Source organism: Buceros rhinoceros, unplaced genomic scaffold (assembly GCF_000710305.1).
Source record: "Buceros rhinoceros silvestris isolate BGI_N320 unplaced genomic scaffold, ASM71030v1 scaffold24162, whole genome shotgun sequence".
NCBI lineage: Eukaryota > Metazoa > Chordata > Aves > Bucerotiformes > Bucerotidae > Buceros > Buceros rhinoceros.
The window spans coordinates 1,038-2,454 of NW_010398640.1; the positions used below are offsets into that span (position 1 = coordinate 1,038).

General features: G+C 48.6%; 1 protein-coding gene across 1 annotated transcript in view; it reads right to left on the reverse strand.

Moving 5' to 3' along the window:
• CARD8 (caspase recruitment domain family, member 8) overlaps nucleotides 1–1,417 on the reverse strand; it is a gene marked incomplete at its 3' end in the record, with an annotated part of 6,379 nt that overhangs the window by 683 nt on the left and 4,279 nt on the right. Inside the window, exons 10-12 of the mRNA XM_010131178.1 lie at nucleotides 1,100–1,386; nucleotides 493–627; nucleotides 73–211 (exon numbers count right to left, since the gene is read on the reverse strand). Coding sequence (XP_010129480.1) covers nucleotides 73–211; nucleotides 493–627; nucleotides 1,100–1,386 — 561 coding nt within the window. The remainder of the gene's footprint in view (nucleotides 1–72; nucleotides 212–492; nucleotides 628–1,099; nucleotides 1,387–1,417) is intronic.

The window sequence follows — 1,417 nt, forward strand, 5'->3', positions numbered from 1 at the left end:
TAGGTGCATCTAAGGGCTGAGTTCTACCCCAACTCCTGCCTCTTTTTGCAGGCGGGAAGACCAAGGACTCACTCGCTCTCAGTTTCGCTTTCCACACGGTCGCCTCCGACTCCAGCTCAACCAAAGACAAGGTGAAGTCGTCGGGTTTCTCCAAATAGACTTCGATGTAACTTTTTAGTTTCAGGGGAGATCCGTCAACAAATTCAATTTCCTACACAACATAAACGTGTTAAAAATAAATATTTATCCACAACAGAAACTAAAGGGGTGGTATTTGGCTCTTGCCTCTTCAGCCTCCCCAGAGGAGGAGCTTGACTTTAGCATCAGTTTTTCATCCCCAAATTTTGGGGCTCTAACAGCTTCCTGCAGCAATGACAAATGAAAGTGAAGAAAACCCTTAGTGACAGCGCAAGAACATACAGGAAAAGCCATTGTGTACCATTTTCTACCGAAGCTGCAATGCAGGGAATGAGGGTTGTGTAAGGGACTCACCTCTGGAGTTACTTCAGCTTCTGGCTCGCAGACGAGTCTATACCTCTTGCCATTCTGAAGTCGTCTTTGGCATACGGGGGGCTTGTCAATTTTAATGAATTTCCTATTTGAATGTTTTACATCTTTTGCGATATCCTAAAATTTAAAAGTACGATTTAAAGGTTACTCGCCTCGGTTTAACATTTTAAGCCTGTGCTAACCTGGCTCCTTGGGCTTTCCTCCAGCCCCACCTCTATGACATGGGCACTGCCTCTTCCACGGGGCAAACTTTACAAACCCCATCCTCAAAAACCTCTTACAAACTTCTTCAGCTCTTGTGCTACATGGGAGAAATTAGATAGCAGATGTCTGCAGCCCCAATAAAAGGAAAGTTATTTGTTGCTGTCCTTGCGTTTGCCTACGTATTGGGTGAGAGGACAAGAAGCTCTTTCAGGTATAAAACAGGTTTCTGAAATGTTTCTTTTCTGTAGCAGCATGCATTAAATGCAAACACTGGGGCGAGTGAAGAGCATCTCTTCACCATAGCCCATCCTCCACGTAGCACCCCCATAACCAGCCCCATTGGCATTTCTAAATCACCAACCTACACCCCCAACATGAGCCATACCTTTATAAAGGAGTCATTGTTTGTAGCCACGTAGACCCGAAAGTATAAGGAGGGATCCTGGTGAACCACTTTGTAGAGGATGACGGCGCCATGGTACTGCACCGGCTCCTGGCTCTGGATGAGTGGTCCCACCGGCGACAGCGAGCTCACCAGCCCCTTGCGCCCCCCGCGGGACCGCGAGCCCCCCAGCCACTTCACGTGGGAGGTTGAGTAGTCAGCGGAGGGCTCGATGGCTGCGCTCTTGCCTTTGATGTGCAAAACCTTGAAGGCCATGCCAGCACCATGATCTGCAGGGACACGGGGCTGGCTCAGCACCTC